This window comes from Vicugna pacos, chromosome 6 (genome assembly GCF_048564905.1).
Source record: "Vicugna pacos chromosome 6, VicPac4, whole genome shotgun sequence".
NCBI lineage: Eukaryota > Metazoa > Chordata > Mammalia > Artiodactyla > Camelidae > Vicugna > Vicugna pacos.
Genome location: NC_132992.1, coordinates 15,963,894 through 15,981,380, shown reverse-complemented (window position 1 = coordinate 15,981,380; position 17,487 = coordinate 15,963,894). Strand labels below are relative to the sequence as shown.

Below are 17,487 nucleotides of genomic sequence, written 5' to 3'. Positions count from 1 at the left end.
CTAGGTGACCCCCATCCCCAATTGTTTATATTTGGCTGCGAGGTATGACTTCCTCTGTTTTTAGTTTTGGCCTTTTTTAAAAAAAATAAAATAAAAAGTCAACTGAGTCTGTTTCTTTAGTCTATGATAATTACTAAAATATGTTCCGATATTATGCAGTAGTGAAATTGTTAAAACATTTTAGGTTATTTAATATCTTAACAGAGTCTGACCTTAGAAAGGAAACTGTCTTAAAGTTTGCTATGGTGTGATAAAGACTGTAGAACAAAGCTCAGCATCTTATGTTAGTATATTAGGACCTTTTGTCTAATTTGCCCCAATACAAATGTTAATACATTTCAGAGTCACTGCTAGTTGGATTGAAGCAAACCTCCCAGATGATTCTAAAGACACATGGAAGAAGAGAGGGAATGTGGATTATGTGGTACTTCTTGACTGGTTTAGTTCTGCAAAAGATTTACAACTTGGAACAACTCTACGGAGTCTGAAAGATGCACTTTTCAAGGTTAGCAAGTTTCCTTGTTAGCTTACTGTACTTGCAAGCCTTCTCTGGTTGTTAGAAAGGTACGTTGACTAGGTGATTATCTTAAGGACAGGAGGCTCTGCCGTGTTTTGGTTGTAGATTTTTTGAAAATTCAGATTTAAAAGACTAGTTTTGAATCACCAAATAACAATAAACTGATCTTTATATAGTAGGATTAGAATTTTCAGAAACATAATTCTGACAAACAAATTGTCTGAAAAAAAGAATTATTTTTTGTTATGAAGCATAAAGGCAAAGGAAGAAGTCACTAAGGAAAAAAAGACTGATAGATTTACCATATAAATTAAAAACTTAGATGTACACAAAAAAATACCATAATATTTGATGTTACAAGACAAACAGAACTATTTGCAACAAACATGGCAGTGATTTAAAACACCTAAAATCTGAAGAGCTTTTGCAAATAAATAAGAAAATTACTTAAGATAAAATAGTGAAATAGTGGACACAGATAGACATGAACAGAAGAGGCTATGCAAGTGACAGCACAAAAATGTCAATTTGACTAGTAATCAGAGACATGCAGATTGAAATAGTAAATGCCACTTTCATGATAAAATTAACAAAGATAAAAATAATAGTTTAATTTGTTAAATTATTAAACAGTGATAGCACTGAATGCTGGTGAACATATGGTAAGAATAAAACTCATTCTACTAGTAGGAGGGTCAATTGGCCAACTAGTTTTGACCTAAAAAATTGGCAGTTTTATAAAGTTCAAACTAAGATACATGAAATTTTAATGTATGATAAAGCTGACGTAACAGATCAGTAAGGAAGAGATGGATTGAAATGACTGATCTGGGGACAGCTGGCTAGCCATTAAGTAAGAGAACGGGAATCCCTACCTCATTTCTTAGACCATGTTGGATTCCAAATGGGTAAAAGATATAAATATGTTGATTGAAACAATGAACTGCTAGGAAAAAGCATTGATAGGTGGTTTTATTATCTTGATCCTATACCAAGAGGCTAATATATTTGACTATGTTTAAAGCACCACAAATTAAGTAAAAGTCAGTTAGGAAAAATACTTGTAACAAATATGACAAAGACCTATTTTCCTTAATATCCAAAGTACATTTCCTTTTTACTAACAAAATAGCAAACTATAGAAAAATGGGCAAAAGATGAGATTAGTTAAGTCATGGACTATAAAGGGTTAATAAACATATTAAAAGATGTTCAGCTTCACTAATAAATGCTAATTGAAACAACCCATTTTATGTCCACCAGTTTGGTAAGAATTATAAAGACTTATAATGGCCATTCTCATACACTCTCAGTAAGTGTGTAAATCAGTATTGTCTTTTTGAAGGGCAATTTGGTGGCGTCTACCAAACTTTTAAACCAACAGTTCTATTCCTCGGAAATTGTTTTACAGAAATATACAGACAAATTTTATAAGATCATTTCAAAGATTAGCAGTATATGTTAAAAGCCTTAAAATGTTCATGACCCTTGGCTCAGCAATTCCACTTCTGGGGATTTTCCCTAATGGGAGTTCATTGGATGTGTACACGTATAAGGATCTTTAGTGTTTATCTCAGCATTGCTTATAATTAAATCAGAAAATAACAATAACCAAACAAATGATTGGTTTACTTTTGGGGTGTGTATATGTGTGTATATAAAATAGAGTATTATCTGGTCATTACAAAGGATGATATAGCTCTTTATTAATGTTCATACAAGAGAAAAGCAGCATCATAAGTTTCATTATTTTATAAAAATGAAAGTTAAAGTGTGTATCTACATAGAAAACTGTAATAATAAACTCTAAAATGTTTAAGTAGTATCTGATGAGATTATAGGTTATTTTTGTTGTATGTTTACTTATTTTCTTACTTTTCTTCTAAAATCATAGATTATTTGTGTGGTTTTAAAAACTTGATCTATCCATTTATTTCATTTAGTGCTGAATTTTGAATTCAGCTCTCATTTTTTTCATCATTTACAAGATGAATCTAAGAGCAGTTTTAAAATCCAGGTTTGTTGTGTGTTTATCTGTTAAGAGACTGCTGCCACATTAAACACATTGTTTCCTTATTTTATAGTGGGAAAGTAAAACTGTCCTGCGCAATGAGCCTTTGGTTTTAGAAGGAGGCTATGAAAACTGGCTTCTTTGTTATCCACAGTACACAACAAATGCCAAAGTCACTCCACCCCCACGAGGCAAGAATGAAGAGGTGTCTATCTCATGTATGTATGTGAAATTTTTTGTTTAAAATTGCTTCGGTAAAATAAACTTTAAATTATTTATGTTCTCAGGGTAATGTTCTTGATGTGTGCGTTTGTTCTATTAGATAGTAGTTTGTTTTCAGGCATAAAAAATACAAGATGTCCACAGCCTGGAAATTAATGTTTCATTCTTTACAACTGTGGTGGTTGTCACCTCTTTGTTTACGTTTAACTATCACATATAGCATGCATGAGATGTTAAGTACTATTTATGGGATTGGCTGTTCTTTCAAAAATATTATTATTCTTTTGGGGATTTTAGTGGATTTTACTTACCCTTCACTGGAAGAATCCGTTCCTTCTAAACCTGCTGCCCAGATGCCACCTCCTGTAGAAGTCAATGAAAATATAGAGCTGGTAAACAGTCAAGATGAGAGAATGGGACCGCTGAATATATCAGCCCCAGCTGAACCAATTGCTGCTTCTAAATCTGATGTTTCACCTGTAATTCATCCAGTGCCTATTATAAAGAATGTTCCACAGGTATGTTCCTGATTTCCTTTTAACTTCATTGGCTCTTTTCTTTTAATATTGTATTAAGTATATAATACAGAAATATGTATGTAGAATATATACAATTTCAATACTTTCGAAAGATAAATATTGAGAAATAGCTGTAGGTTTTGGTATCTTTATTGCCATAAAAAATTTTCGTTGTAATTCAGTCTTACTGCCTCAGCAGTATTAGAAGAGAGAATTCAAAGAATTTTATATCCAGCTGGGTCCATTTAGTACAGGCAGTACTAATGAAAGACAGTATTACCATGGTGAACTTCCAGGCTTTTTTTAATTATAATTTAATTCATAGTATTTTCCCAAATAGTTTGGCTGAGATGGTATATATTTTGGTTTTGAAACAGTACTCTAGTTCCATTTCCTTAGAATTTGACACTTACATAACAGGCATGTCTTAATTATTTTAAAGAGTTCAAATAACTAAGATGTTACAATAAAAAATACAGCATCTTTCTCTTCATTAGAGTCTACTTAAAGAAATGTTAACTAATTCTCTCCTATGCATTTTCCAGTAAGATTTTTTAGCATTTATTTTTAGTTTTTTTCTTCAGCTATATTTAAACAGTATTTCACATTTAAAGTGGGTTGTGATTAGAAAATTTAGTCATTGTTTTGTTATAAAATGAGGTGGTTCATTTCTTCCTTTTTTTTAAGGTCTGCTTTTAATATTTCAGATTAAATCTTAAGACTAAATAGTATTTGAATAAAATTTTCTTAAAATGTGAAGTTAAGAAATTCAAAAAAGAGCTTATGATACTGCACTTCCTTTCAACTTAATCATGTTATTTGAATTCAAATCCCTTTGTGACTTTCTGCAGTATATGCAATTTATAAAACATATTTTGAGGATTTCCTGTATGAAAGAAGACATGAAGGTTTACAGATATGATTAAGCCCTGGATTCTGTCTGTTGTTTAGAAGGAGAGACTTATACAATATCAGCCATAGCATAAGGCAGAATATCATAATTGTTCTTAATAGTCACTGGAGCACGGAGCAAGGAGAGAAATTCTGACTGAAGGAGGGTATCATCAGGAAGGTCTTCATGGAAGATGTTGTTACTGGCAGATATTCTTATTTTTGTTTCAGTAAACTGTATTCCCAAGAAATGATGTTAGGGTTGCTTCTAACAATTTTGTAGGGTTGGTATGCTGTTAAATTGAGGTAATTCCTCAACTTGTAATTAATGTCTTATCTCTTATGAAAGTTGTTATGGAATATTTTATTCACTTTCTCTGCAACATTTACTTACTATCAGGCACTGTCTCTACTCTCCTGAAGCTTATATGCTAGGAAGGAAGAAAGATTTTAAACCAGCAATTATAGTTACTTAACTAGAATCCCAGTAAGTACTGTGAGGGAAAAGAATAGGATATGAGAGCATTTATCAGGGGACTTGGTTAGTCTTAGGAATCAGGGAAGTCTTTTTTTCTAAGGGAGAGATATTTAAGCCAAGACCTAATGTGGTGGTGGGCATTACCTAGATGAACAGCTGGTAGAAAGGCCTGAGTCAGGAAGGAGCAAGGTTATATTTGAAGAATTAAAGCAGGGGGTGGGGGGCAAGTATGGTTGGTATATGAAACAGTATGAGGTAAGATTGGAGAGAGGCAGAGGTGAGTCCACATGGCCATACAGGCATGGCAAGGATTTTAGATGTAATCGAAGTACAGTGAGTAGCTATTTAAAATTAGGTTTTAGGTTGGTGGTCAGATTTATGTTTTAAAATGATTACTCTGATAACAGTGTGGAGAGAGAAATTTGAAACATGAAACTCTCAGTTTTCTGGTTTGAGCAACTGTTTGCATAGTGGTTACATCCATGAGATAAAGACCTTGTTAGTGGGAGGAAATCATGAATTCAATTTTGGCCATATTAGGTTTGTGGGTATATGTGAGACACTCACATGGAGATTCTGAGTAGGCAATTGGGTATGTGGAACTGCAGCTTTAGTCTAGGTATGACCAGGTCCAGGTTTTATGTTTTGGAATGAATTCATATACAGAACACAGCAGGAACATTGCAAGTGTGGGTGGAATCAAGAGGAAGTAGATGCCAAAAGTGCCTTATGAGAAGTCTTGACATTGGATAATTTACAATGTTTTGGCAGATGTTGTCTCCACAAAGTAATGGATCTTTTATCACAACTTGATATCAAAAACTGACACTACATTCCTGGATTTTGACAAAAGTATGTTTTTCGCTGTTTTTGTTGATATAGATTGATCGTACTAAAAAACCAGCCATCAAACTGCCTGAAGATCATAGAGTAAAATCTGAAAGTACAGATCAGGAGCAACAGCCTCCTCAGAATGGAAAAGTTGTTCCTGATCGATCCACAAAGCCAGTATTTCCCCCTCCAACTGCCATGTTAACAGATGAAGAAAAAGCTCGTATTCATGCAGAAACTGCTCTTCTCATGGAAAAAAACAAAAAGGAGAAAGAACTTAGAGAAAGACAGCAAGAGGAACAGAAAGAGAAACTGAGGAGGGAAGAACAAGAACAAAAAGACAGAAAGAAACAGGAAGCTGAAGAAAATGAAATCACAGAGAAGCAACAAAAAGCAAAAGAACAAATAGAAAAGAGAGAAAGTGAACAGGCCAAGAAAGAAGATAGAGAAATCTCAGCAGAGAGGGGCAGAGAACTAACAGGAGTAAAAAGACAAAGTAAGAGTGAACAAGAAACTGCTGATGCCAAGAAATCTGTGGAAGATAAGGGGAAAAGGTGTCCAAACCTAGAAGCGCAGAAAAAGTCAACGGGAGATGTGCCCTCCGCCTCTGTGGCAGGCGACTCGAGTTCAGGCAAGGTAAGCAGAAACAAACAGTATACATTGCCAATGAAGTGTAATAAGATGTATATAAAAAGATGACACCAGTAGCATTCCATAAACAGGGCAGACATTTTAAGTAGTTTCTAGGAGGTGATACCTAGATTTGTACTGATCCACCTACATTGGCTTACCTACTCTTCTTTGGTTGGAAATAAAAGTGCTTTTTGTGTTTATGCAAATGCAATATGTTTTTGATAATTGAGATAAATAGCTACATTCTTCATTTTTTAAAAAATATTTTACTTATTGTATTTTTTTTTTAACTTTGAGGGGAGGAGGTAATTAGGTTTATTTATTTTTAGAGGAGATACTGGGGATCGAACCCAGGACCTTGTGCATGCTAAGCATGTGCTCTACCAGTTGAGCTATACCCTCCCCCAACATTTTCATTTTTATGCTTCATGTTTGATCATCAAAAGATGAGAATGAAATACAATCCTCTGATCCTAGAATGGAGGAATTAGGTTTATTGGCTGGTCTTAGGGATCAGGGAAGTCTTTTTTTCAGATATTTATGTGATAGGGTTTGTATCTGCTTAAAATATGTCCAAAATCAGTGACATCTAAATGAACCAACATTTATCTTTGTGTATAATGATTTTTTTTGGTCAGGTCTATGTCATTTTGTTTGTAGATTCATCTAATCAATAATATTGGCAGTAACACCATTAATACTGCCCTTGGCTATTCCCCAACATTTACTCACATAATTTTGGAGATTTTTTTGTTGTTATTCTTTTTTAACCTAATAACACCATGCATACTTTTCATGGTTTTTTGGGTCTCTTATGCAAATTAAGAATTGCCTTTCCCTTTTGAACACTAAATATGTCTTTTAGTGTTTTTTTTAGTCTACCATATTTTTTTTCTTCCGGTTTTATTGAGATATAATTGACATACAGTACTGTGTAAGTTTAAGATGTACAGCATAATGATTTGACTTACATACGTCATGAAATAATTATCACAATAAGTTTAATGAACATCCATCATCTCAAATGATACAGAATTAAAGAAATAGAAACATTCTGTGTGTATGATGAGAACTCTTAGGATTTACTTTCTTAACAACAGTATATAATATACAGTAGTGTTAATTATATTAGTCGTGTTGTACATTACATTCCTAGTACTTATAACTGGAAGTTTGTACGTTTTGACTGCCTTCATCCAGTTTCCCCTTCCCCTACCTCCCACCTCTGGTAACCACAAATCTGGTCTCTTTTTCTGAGTTTGTTTGTTTTTGAAGTATAACTGATCTACAACACTATGTTAGTTCCTGTTACACAGCATAGTGATTCAATTGTTGCGTTCATCTTTGGTGGCGTCTTCAGGATTTTCTGTGTGTAGTATGTCATCTGCAGATAAGTAAGTTTTTATAATAGCAAGAACAGCTATAACCCTTTTTACATTTCATGTAAATGGAAGTATATTTTTGGTGGTGTAAATGCGAATTCTGATGGAAGATGAAATGCCATCTTTATTGAATGTTAATTTTGGTATCTCTCAGGTAGCAATTCTGGCATACACAAGAAATTAACAATTCACACTAATGCCACATTTATCCAGGGAACACTTATCTGGTAACTTCAGTTATCAAAGATAAAGCTCACATGCAAAAACCTTCTAAACACTCCGGGTTAGGGAAATGAAGCCCATGTTCTAAAATTCTCTTTATATTCATATATAACTTTATATTCATAGAATCAGAACTTAAGAGCTCTTACAATTTAAATATTATTCATTATGTAGCTACTACATACCAGATTGTTTTCTACATTATCTTACTTATTCCTCCTAATGACAGCTCCATGAAGTATTCAATTTACAAATGAAATTGAAGTTTAGAGATTAAGTAATTTGCAGATGAATCACATATGCACTGAGATTCCAAAGCCACTTTCTATCTTGATACACTTAGAGGCAGGCAGTCTTAAGAACTTTAAGCATTCATATATCTAGGGTCATTTAGTATTATAGAAGCCAAATAGCCCTACAAGTCTAAACAGCCCTGAGGTGATCATGTGTAGTTTTTTATGTTTCCTATAATGTAATACGTGAAGAATAGTTAAGGTTGCATTTATTGTATAGTCCTTTTAAAAGTTGGCAAACTGTGTAATTTATTCTGGAATAAATTTTATTTAAATTATCACAGATTTAAAAATTTCTACTTTATTCTTGTTTCTAAAATAATCTGTAAAATTAAAGTGAATTTTAAAAAAAACTAAGTTCCAAGAGGATGTAAGATGGATTTTGCCCTTTTGAATATTGTTCTGTATGAAATTCTATAATCTCTTTCATAATACATTAATGTTTTTAAAGGATGACCACTTTCAAGGTAACCAAAATCATAAGAGTTATGTAAAAGGATAGTGCTCACAAAAGGCTATGGTCAGTACACAGTAATGACCGACATCTTATACTTCACTGTAGTTTATGAATGAATGCTTCATAATCCACTGTGATTTGCATCTTTTTTCCCCTCATGATTCATCAAAGTTTCTTAGTTCTTTACCTTTAGTGTTAGGAAATCCCACATGGGCCCTGCCACCTTTAATTAAAAACTATCTAATTTGACAATAAAATTTTAAAAAAAACTTCCAAAGCCCTCATTTTTTTCTCTTTTTACATTTTCAGTCTGATGGACTTGCTTGCATTAGCAAGTGATAGGTAGGTTTATACTGGGGTAAAGTTGAAGTTTTGTTTTACTTTGATTTTAGTCATTTCACAGCCTGTTAAGATTAAAGGACAGCCAGAAAGTGGAATTCTAAAGACTGGAACTTTTAGAAACAATACAGAAGACACTGAAAGAAACAAAGTAAGCAGTAGTTCACTGGGTTGGGGAAAAAAAGACCAAACAAACATGGATTATAATCATGTGGTTATCTCTGCTGTATCATCATCTTCTGTCTTCAGAACTACTCTCTGTGGGAATCTTCGCTATCTTTGATAGCTTTTTCTTTATTTTTACTTGATTGATCTATTTATATATGCTAAAGGGCATAGATGCTTTCTTCCTATTTAAAGTACAACACTATATTCTATTTATTTTATGGAATTAAAAGATACTTAAGCCTTACTGTGTGTCCAGCAGTTCTACTTCTGGACGTATATCCAAAAGAATTGAAAGCAGGTTCTCAAGAAGATATTTATACACCCATTTTTATAGAGTATTATTCATAATAGGCACGAGATGGAAACAACCCAAGTATCCATCAGCAGAGGAATATATAAAAGATGTGGTATGTACATACAATGGAATATTAGTCAGCCTTTAGAAAGGAAATTCTGACATGGATGAACCTTGAGGATATGCTAAGTGAAATAGGCCAGTAACAAGAGAAGAAATACTCTGTGATTTCATTTATATAGAGTACCTAGACTAGTCAAATTCAGAGAGGCAGGAAATAGAGTGGTAATTGCCAGGAACTTGGGGATGGGAGGAGTGGGGAATTGTTGTTTAAATGGGTACAGAATTTTAGTTTTGCAAGATGAAGAGAGTTCTAGGGATTGGCTGCACTGTGGTGTGAATATACGTAATGCCACAAAGTGGCATTTCATCACAGTTTTTTTAAATATTTAGGCCTTTTACAGAAACATCTTTGCCTTTGTTTTTGTTTAAGAGCTTTATTGAGGTATAATTTGCATACCATAAAATTCACCCTTTTTTCGTGTACAGTTCAGTTCAGAGTTACAAAACAGTTTTGACTCAATCCAATTTTAGAACATTTCCATCACACCGAAAAGATCTCTGTGCCAGTTAGTAGTCACTCCCCATTACTACCTTCAAGCTTCAGGCAACCATGAATCTAATTTTTGTCTCCATAGATTTGCCTCCTCTAGGCATCATATACATATATACGGTCTCTTGCATGTGTCTTCATTCACCTAGCGTACTGTTTTGAGGCTCATGCATATTGTACCATGGATCAGTAGTTTCCTTTTGTTGCTGAGTAGTGTTCCCTTGTGTGGTTATACCATATTTGATGGACATTAGATTGCTTCTGCTTTGGGGCTGTTATGAGTAACGCTGCTATGAACGTTTGCATTCAAGTCTTTGTTTGAAAATATGTTTTCATTTCTTTGGGGTTGACACCTAAAGTGGAATTATCTTTGTGTTTTTGTTTTTCCAGAAGAACTTTAAAAAACCACCGTCATAGGCTTGTGCACACACATACCTTCCCCTTGCTGTGGTAACATTAGGCTTGAGAAAGCATATAATTCTTTATCTTTGAATTTGTTTTAAAAAAATATTAAGGGCAGCCAACACAGGCTTTTTGGTTCTTTGGTACAAGTAACTTACACTGTATATGGCAAAATTTAATTTAAAAATCTTTTTTATTTTGTTTGTTTTTCTAGACTCGAGAGCCTTTAACAAGAGCGCGAAGTGAAGAAATGGGGAGGATCGTACCAGGACTGCCTTCAGGCTGGGCCAAGGTAAAACTCAAAATTAGCACAGAAATAAGTAACTTAGTCCCTGTTTAAAAAAAAAAAAACACACACACACACACACACATTTATTTGTTTATTCTACATCTCTCTAATGCAGAATTTCTTCATTATAGAAAACATAGTTCATTTCTCTAATTACAGCAGGGTTAGGTTTCTCAATATCCAATCTGGGATGCTGGCTACAATATATATAATAGCATCCTGACATTTGTCATTTAGAAATAGTGTATCATTTTAAAACCTAAAATTCTTTGAAAGTTTATTTATAGAAGTAATTATCACCATCTTATTCAGATTCTTTTAATCCAAAAGTAAATTTAGCAATGGAATACTTTTGAGTGATTTTTTTGGTTCACTTAATGTTCATTGAATTTTGACTTATGTTTTCTCCCTCCTCCATCTAAAGTTCCTTGACCCTATCACTGGAACTTTTCGTTATTATCATTCGCCCACCAACACTGTTCATATGTATCCACCGGAAATGGCTCCTTCATCTGCACCTCCTTCCACCCCTCCAACTCATAAAGCCAAGCCACAGCTTCCTGCTGAGCGGGATAGAGAACCGTCCAAACTGAAGCGCTCCTACTCCTCCCCAGACATAACCCAGGCCATTCAAGAGGAAGAGAAGAGGAAGCCAGCGGTAACTCCCACAGTTAATCGGGAAAACAAGTAAGTTTATCCTAACTCCTCAAACTGAAATAATCTGCTACGTTTGAAAACTTTTGCTCTAAATATATCAGTTTATTAGTGTCAGGGAGTCAGAAATTTCAGTGGATGGCTGTATCAGCCATTGTTATTTTCTATAGAGAGAAAAAGAAATAAATGGATTAAATGTCTTTGGTATTTCTCCCAAGTACTAACTTAAATATATCACAGAGTATTATAAGTAGATATAAAAGTGTATACCTTGTTACAGTTTAAGGCAGGGTGCCATAGACTGCCTAAAAGTTTTTCATAAACCTCCTGTGATCCCTGAGTCTCCCTTTGAGGGCCATAATTTGTAGGATTGTTGAGTGTATCTTACTGCAGCTCTCAAATTCCAAATTTTTTTAAAACTCAGTAATGTCGGAGCAAACTTACATGGTATTAAAATAATAAGCGTTATAGTGTATATCTGCTTCTAATCCTTATTCTTTTCCCTTTTCCCTCATTGCATTTGTTACTCTGTTCACAAGTAGTGATCAATAGATTCATTTAAGTTTTCCCCAAACAGTATCTCATTTAGATGTATTCCTGACTTTACCCCTTTTTGAATACTCTGATGATCCTGGCTTTGATTGTTGGGGTTATGAGAAGATAATTTTCAAGCCTGCCTACCACTTCTGATCATTAATTTTGGGGGATGTGAGATAGATGGAAGTGGAAATAAATGGATGTTTCTATTTATAATATACACTCTCTTAATTGCTAAGGAATTCTAACTAGGCTATCTTTTTGGCCCCTTCAGGTTTCCCCAAAAGTAGTTAATATGTTTTCCTCTTGAGACCTTACCCTGCCCAGGAGGGCACTTACCTAGAGGAGCTGTTGTAAATTCTGTAAATCTAGTCACAGATTTTAGGGCTCACTGTTAAAACTGGTGAGATTTAATTTTCTTGAGTCATTATTAAAGTTGGTTAATTTGAAAGTTTTAAAAACTATAGCTTATGCAGTTTATGTATTTTTTTATTTATGTATTGACCGGAGAAAGAGCACATGAGTGCATACACCGGAGCCATCTATACACAAAAGCTGATTGAAAAATAGTTTAATTTGCTCTCAGGATTCCTTTCAGAGGTTGGAAATATGCTTAAGATTAGTCATGAAAGAAAGAGCCATCAGTTAGGAGTTTTCTCCTAACTGTAGCAGTGCTAGCAGTTCCACATATGAATCAGATACATTAAGTAACAGAAGTCTTGGAGGCATCCTCCAGTCCAGTGCAGTCTAGTATGGTGGTGGTGATTTTGAATTGTGGCTAGTGTAACTGAGGAGCTAAAGTTTTAATTTTATTTTAAATTTAAATAGCCATCTGTGGCTAGTGGTTACTACTGTATTTGTCAGCACAGCTCTAGACTTTAGGTTGTAGTACCCAGATAACCTCTGCCTCCTTGCTATTTACTCTGCAATATGTACATATACATATTTGTTTATTCCTTGTTTGGCATTCTGGTTGAATTCAACATTTGGTGATGCTAAACTTCCTGGGATCATTTAAGGAAGTTTGAAAGAGCCTTCTCTACTAGAAGACTCTACCTGTTCATGAGAAGCCAGAGAATCTATCTCAGGGTTTCCTTAAGAACCATGGACCCACATAGGAGGTTAAAGTTATTTGTCTCATGGGAGGGTCACAGAATATAACCAGTGTTACCTAGATGCTAAACGTCCTATAAGACTGAGAACCTTATGAGCTAACTTAATACCTATTTGCGAGATTACTGTGTCCCGTGGTACAGGCGCTGGAGCTTGCTGCCCTTTGTAGCATGAACTTTAATTTCAGATGCTGAGCATCTTAAGATATCTTGTACATTTTGTCTTCCTCAGGCCAACAAGCTACCCTAAGGCTGAGATCACAAGGCTTTCTGCTTCTCAGATTCGGAACCTCAATCCTGTTTTTGGAGGATCTGGACCAGCTCTCACTGGACTTCGTAATTTAGGAAATACTTGTTACATGAACTCAATACTACAGTGCCTCTGTAATGCCCCACATTTGGCTGATTATTTCAACCGCAACTGTTATCAGGATGATATTAACAGGTAAAGAAATTTCATACTTTTTGCAATATAAAATTAAAAGGGTGATCTGATCACATGTACTTACCACCCATCTCCAGAGAAGTCAAATTACGGAAGAGGAATATATCTTTGTTCTTAAGAACGATGGAGAGGAAAGCCTCCTCTAATTGGTAAAGGACATACAGTAAAGGAACAATGCAAGAAGGCGGATCCTCACTGTCATAAACTGGAGCCTGTTGATAGAGGAGACAGTGCAGGGCTGGCAGCCTAAAGAAGCAAGCTGGAGGGTATAATCAAAGTACGATTTCAGTTGTGTATGTGGTAATAAACCTGTAAATAAGTGCTTTAGGGTAGAGCATGTGAATAGTTTAAGGTTGATATCAAGAACCCACTGTAACTTGACTTTATATAATTTCCTTTATTGCTTTTTTTTGGTAACTCTTAATTGCAAAGGTCAAATTTGTTGGGGCATAAAGGTGAAGTGGCGGAAGAATTCGGCATAATCATGAAAGCCCTGTGGACAGGACAGTATAGGTATATCAGCCCGAAAGACTTTAAAATCACCATTGGGAAGATCAATGACCAGTTTGCGGGATACAGCCAGCAAGATTCACAAGAACTGCTTCTGTTCCTAATGGATGGTCTCCATGAAGATCTTAATAAAGTAAGTAATTTGATATTTCTAAATTGCAAAGACTCTTTAGGGCTGCTCAGCACTGTACTCATTTTTATAGCAATTTTAAATTATACTTGGTGATTGTTCAGTGCTAACTGATTCAAATCTAGTGACTTTGTGCTATAGCATGGAACTATAAAATACATCTGATAGGTTTAATATTTGAAAGGAAGTATATACAATTTATATTTACTTACTAAAATGTTAACAGGTTGTATTATGGTGAGAAATTTGTAAAGGTTGTTGTAAATTTGTAAAAATAGTTGTTGGAGATACTGTGTGTGTGACCCATGCGCCCAAAAGAGCCATGTGAAAAGTTACTGAGGCATCTGTCTCTACATAAATAACCAGGTTGTCTGTATACTGTGGCTTCTTTTTAGGACCAAGCTGTGCTCTTTCAGATACCTTTGGGATCACTTTTCTTACCAACGAACATATATACACATGCACACATACGCACACACATGTGTATGTGAGGATGTGTGGATGTATGTTGTGTGTGTGGAGACAGTGTCTCCACCCGTGAGACGAGGACAACGAAGTATCATGTCTAGTTGTAGCCCTGACTCCGAGATATGTGGGGTGTCTTCTCTTCAAAACCAGACTTTTCAGCTTAAATGAAAATTTATTAAGAAACTGCAGCAAGTTGCACCCTTTTGTAAAGTGGGTTTTGGGGATCTGGGAAGGCTTTTTTGGTTGGAACTTTTTTGTAGCACTTGATGAGATTAGAACTCCTTTATGAGAAGAACCAGAAGTGTTTCTAAATCTGCAGTGTTTGTATTTAATACACTCTTTCAGTTGTGTATTTAACTGTTGACTTCAGGATATTAACAGAGTTTAAATCTTATTTCTAGGCTGATAATCGGAAGAGACATAAAGAAGAAAATAATGATCATCTCGATGATTTTAAAGCTGCAGAACATGCTTGGCAGAAACACAAGCAGCTCAATGAGTCTATTATTGTTGCACTTTTTCAGGGTCAGTTTAAATCCACAGTACAGTGCCTCACCTGTCACAAAAAGTCTAGGACATTTGAGGCCTTCATGTATTTGTCTCTACCACTAGCATCTACGAGTAAATGTACATTACAGGTAAGTTTAGGACTGAGAGAAATAACAGAAAAATTGTTTATATGCACATACAGATGTCCTTTATTCAGCAATTTGTTGTTTACCCCTATAAACATTGTATAGGTTAAAACCCACACACAAATTTTGTTTTAATTAGGCCTGTGTAGATTAATTTTTACTTTTAAAAGATATTTTCTATAAAATATTTCAGAGTTGATCTCAATAATATATTTCTTTAACTGCACATTTATTGAAGTTTTAAAAGTTGATTTGAAAGATTGTATGTTGACTTTAATTTAGGTCCACGTTTTATAAGAATTCCATGGGGATATCAAATAAATACCCCGTTTTCCACACAGCAGTTTCTTAGCTTGTTGACACCTTCAGTGTTAGCTTCCTCGAGAGTGTTATTTCCTCCAGCAGAAGTTCCCTGAGCCTCCAGGACACGCAGGACTTCTTCCCTCCACCACCGGCAGCACCGCCACTCACCGCACTCTGTAACTGTGGGCTCCCATCAGCCTTCCTCACTAGGTCGTGCACTTGGGGCGGGAACTGTTTTGTGATAGTTGCTGTTGTGTTCCTTATGGCTGGCACAGTATCTTACTGAAGAGATGCTCAGTGATACTATGTTGAAAATATGTATTAATGAGTATCTACTACTTGTTTTTGCCTACAGGACTGCCTTAGACTATTTTCCAAAGAAGAAAAACTAACTGACAACAACAGGTTTTACTGCAGTCATTGCAGAGCTCGACGGGATTCGCTAAAGAAAATAGAAATCTGGAAGTTGCCCCCTGTGCTTTTAGTGCATCTGAAACGGTAAAAAGGACGAATTTTTCTACCTGCTCAATACCCTTTAGATGAAGGAATTCTAATCTTTAATTCTAAACATTTTGTTGTAGTGCCTGCTTAGGGTGTGTAACAATGGAAGATTATGTGGTTACGGTGTCTCTTGGCTGTAAGGCAGAAGTGATGAGACTCCAGTTCACCTTAGCGTTTGCAGTAACAGCAAATTGACAGCATCAGCCACTCTTTGATGTAATTCCATCTTTAAAAATCAGTGAAACTAAATTACTGCATTTCAAATGTAAAATTTTAAAATCATTACAAAACAGGCATTGAAAATGTATAAAAATAATGTATAACTTCAACACATATTAGCAGATATTTATCATTCAAACAAGAAACCAAACATAACAAAAGATTTAATACTGTGCTGAAAATGAAATACGTGACTTGTTTTTAAGTGTAATTTTTAAAGATAAATTGTTAAGGATGTCGTTGTAGAGTGCATACCTGTTTTTGTCCAGATTTTTCCAGCTGATGAAAAAGATCTGGCCCAACAGCAGTAGAAGAATGGCTAGAGAGTTATAAACATGTGCCCAGTCTTTTGCTCTGATTTCCTTGTCTCTGTAATATCCATCTGTGTAGTGATAACTTTGAGTCACTTTAGGAAAACCTTTTTAAAAGGAAGTTTCCTTTTTATTGAGAGCAGTAATTTTTGTTTCAAAGAAAACATTTTTAAATTTTTTGTTTCATCTAATATTATTGGAGATTCTTAGCCAATGACTTATGTTAATTTCAACATTGACATATTCAAATTCCTCTTGTGTAAATTTTCTAACAAAAGCTTGTTACATCAGTTGTCTTTGAGGATTGTGGAGGTATAAATATTCTATAAATGGTTATGCATTTGTTCTGTTAAAATTTTTAATCCTGCGTATTACCCTTGGAGAATATCTAAAAATACGAATAGTTCAGAATTCCATTTCAAAAAAAATAATTCTGAAATAGCCATATTACACCAACCAAAATACCAGTACTTTGGTATTTAAAGGTGCAGAGAATGCCAGGATAATGGAATGCCACTGTTTCAATCACGAGTCTGTGCTTGCAATTTCAGCTCTAGTTTCCCCAAAAGTACAAGCTTAAATCTAGAACAGTTCTCTGTCTTTCCTCTGTACTTCTGTGGTTTAGCATTGTAACTGGGGGTTTTCATAACTTTTTCCCTTTGTAGACGACTCAGCCAACAGCTCTAGCTGGCCTAGGGATTAAGGGACCAAGGGGTGGCCTCACCTCTACCACTCCAGCAAGATGTAATGTCTCTGCACCTCAGTTTCTGCATTTGTAAAACAGAAATGAAACCAAGTATCTTTTAACAGGTCCCTCTAGCATTAAAATTCTGCTTGTGTGTTTGAAATGGATTTTATGGTCCTGTCTGAAAATCTATAAATGGTTTATGAATGAATTAGGGTTCATTCTGATGTCTTTGGTCTGTCAGTGTAATTGCTGTAATGTTTTGCTCTGCAGTTTTTCCTACGATGGCAGGTGGAAGCAGAAATTGCAGACATCTGTGGACTTCCCACTAGAAAGTCTTGACTTGTCACAGTATGTTATTGGTCCAAAGAACAATTTGAAGAAATACAACTTGTTTTCTGTTTCAGTAAGTATCT

The 17,487-nt window shown here is 34.9% G+C and overlaps 1 protein-coding gene across 4 annotated transcripts in view; it reads left to right on the top strand.

Moving 5' to 3' along the window:
* USP8 (ubiquitin specific peptidase 8) overlaps nucleotides 1-17,487 on the top strand; it is a 50,755-nt gene that overhangs the window by 24,613 nt on the left and 8,655 nt on the right. For all 4 annotated transcript variants that reach the window (XM_072962453.1, XM_031672785.2, XM_072962456.1 and 1 more), the window contains 11 exons: nucleotides 343-505; nucleotides 2,602-2,746; nucleotides 3,048-3,268; nucleotides 5,520-6,104; nucleotides 10,487-10,564; nucleotides 10,986-11,248; nucleotides 13,097-13,309; nucleotides 13,742-13,952; nucleotides 14,819-15,055; nucleotides 15,711-15,853; nucleotides 17,345-17,477. In XM_072962453.1, coding sequence (XP_072818554.1) covers nucleotides 343-505; nucleotides 2,602-2,746; nucleotides 3,048-3,268; nucleotides 5,520-6,104; nucleotides 10,487-10,564; nucleotides 10,986-11,248; nucleotides 13,097-13,309; nucleotides 13,742-13,952; nucleotides 14,819-15,055; nucleotides 15,711-15,853; nucleotides 17,345-17,477 — 2,392 coding nt within the window. The remainder of the gene's footprint in view (nucleotides 1-342; nucleotides 506-2,601; nucleotides 2,747-3,047; nucleotides 3,269-5,519; nucleotides 6,105-10,486; nucleotides 10,565-10,985; nucleotides 11,249-13,096; nucleotides 13,310-13,741; nucleotides 13,953-14,818; nucleotides 15,056-15,710; nucleotides 15,854-17,344; nucleotides 17,478-17,487) is intronic.